Raw genomic sequence first — 1,371 nt, 5'->3', positions numbered from 1 at the left:
CCGGAGGGAAAAACACTGACTGCAGAGTGCTGAAGAGTGCAACCTAAAAATCACATGATCTGACAGATTCCCAGCAGAAGAGAAGAAACAGCTTTGTTTAAAATCTGAAGTTCACAAAGCAGATCAAAGTTCAACTAGCAGTAAAGCAGTATAATAACCTGACTGTGGTAGAAAAATCCTAAAAATTCTAAAGCATTAGCAATTTTGCTGCTATACCTCATTTGCATTGAAATGTATGATAAACATGCACACAAAAATTGCACTACTTGGGTAAATAAACTTAGTATTAGTACATTCTGTCACGAGTCAGGTGGAATTAATCCTGCTGCAGATGCATGACTTAAGATTATAAGGATCTTTTTTTTTAAGGATCTGTATCCTGGATACCAAACAAAGCCTTGCCTAGTACAGAAGATTACCGCAAGACAAAACTAGATGAATTGAAAATGTTGAATTCTGTGCTAACCTGTCCAGACAAAAAGCAATATTATCAAGTCTGTTGAGAAACTTTTCCAGTCTAGACCTGTCATAGAACTAAAGAAGCATAGCAGAATAAATCCAATATAACCACCATGTTTTTAAATCATTTCTTCTATCTGCTGATAGAAAGAAAGTAGATTAATAATACGGCAAGATGAACAAAAAGTTCAATGAACGCTTTCTGTTTTTCCTGGAAAAATAAAAATACTTTGTGCAGAAGCCACTGTGGGTAGCTTCACTTCAAATGTAGTTATTTCTAAGAAAAGTAGATGAATAAGCAAAGTCAGCTTTCACTCAACACCCTGTACTGAATAAAGGATGATCTCTTGACAACACATAGATCTCACCATACAAAACTGGGTACAGCACAGCATAACACCTCTGATTCTTAATAAGAGTTATTGGAAAGGATGGCAGCCAATAAATCAGTTTAATACTAGCTAATCTGCATAAATCATAGGTTACACTTCTAATCAGCTTCATGATTCACCCTGGCTGAGATGTCCACAGCATTAAGAGCAAGAATTACCTTCTGGTTGCCACTGTGGTGTTCTCAAGTGCCTGCCTCAGAGAACCTACAACTTCCAGCTCCTTAAAAAATAACCTGCTGACTGTTACACCAGGCACATGTCTGGGAAACAAGGGCTAACGATGCTGTGTAAGCCGTGGAAGAAGGCGGGGACGCGGTGACCGGCTGCGGGCGGTACTCACAGGCCTCGCTGGAGGTAAGTTGCGGGTAGCTGTGACAGCCGGGGTCTGGAGCCTCCAGCACCACCTGCAGCTCCAAGAGCTCGGGCTCCGCTCGGGCGCCGAGCGGCCGGCGGCCCCTTTTCCGCCAGCTGGACTGCCCGAACATGTACTCGTAGTACCTGCCGGGCAAGCACAGACACC

The 1,371-nt window shown here is 42.5% G+C and overlaps 1 protein-coding gene across 1 annotated transcript in view; it reads right to left on the bottom strand.

Annotated features, from left to right (window-relative positions):
• The window catches only part of HEXB (hexosaminidase B (beta polypeptide)), a gene marked incomplete at its 5' end in the record, with an annotated part of 17,070 nt that extends 15,713 nt beyond the window's left edge, over positions 1 to 1,357 (bottom strand). The window contains one exon of the mRNA XM_010140032.1: positions 1,192 to 1,357. Coding sequence (XP_010138334.1) covers positions 1,192 to 1,357 — 166 coding nt within the window. The remainder of the gene's footprint in view (positions 1 to 1,191) is intronic.
• Positions 1,358 to 1,371: the final 14 nt, after the last annotated feature.

Source organism: Buceros rhinoceros, unplaced genomic scaffold (assembly GCF_000710305.1).
Source record: "Buceros rhinoceros silvestris isolate BGI_N320 unplaced genomic scaffold, ASM71030v1 scaffold37307, whole genome shotgun sequence".
NCBI classification, from domain to species: domain Eukaryota; kingdom Metazoa; phylum Chordata; class Aves; order Bucerotiformes; family Bucerotidae; genus Buceros; species Buceros rhinoceros.
The sequence above is the reverse complement of the archived record's forward strand: the minus strand, read 5'-3'. Positions and strand labels throughout refer to the sequence as shown.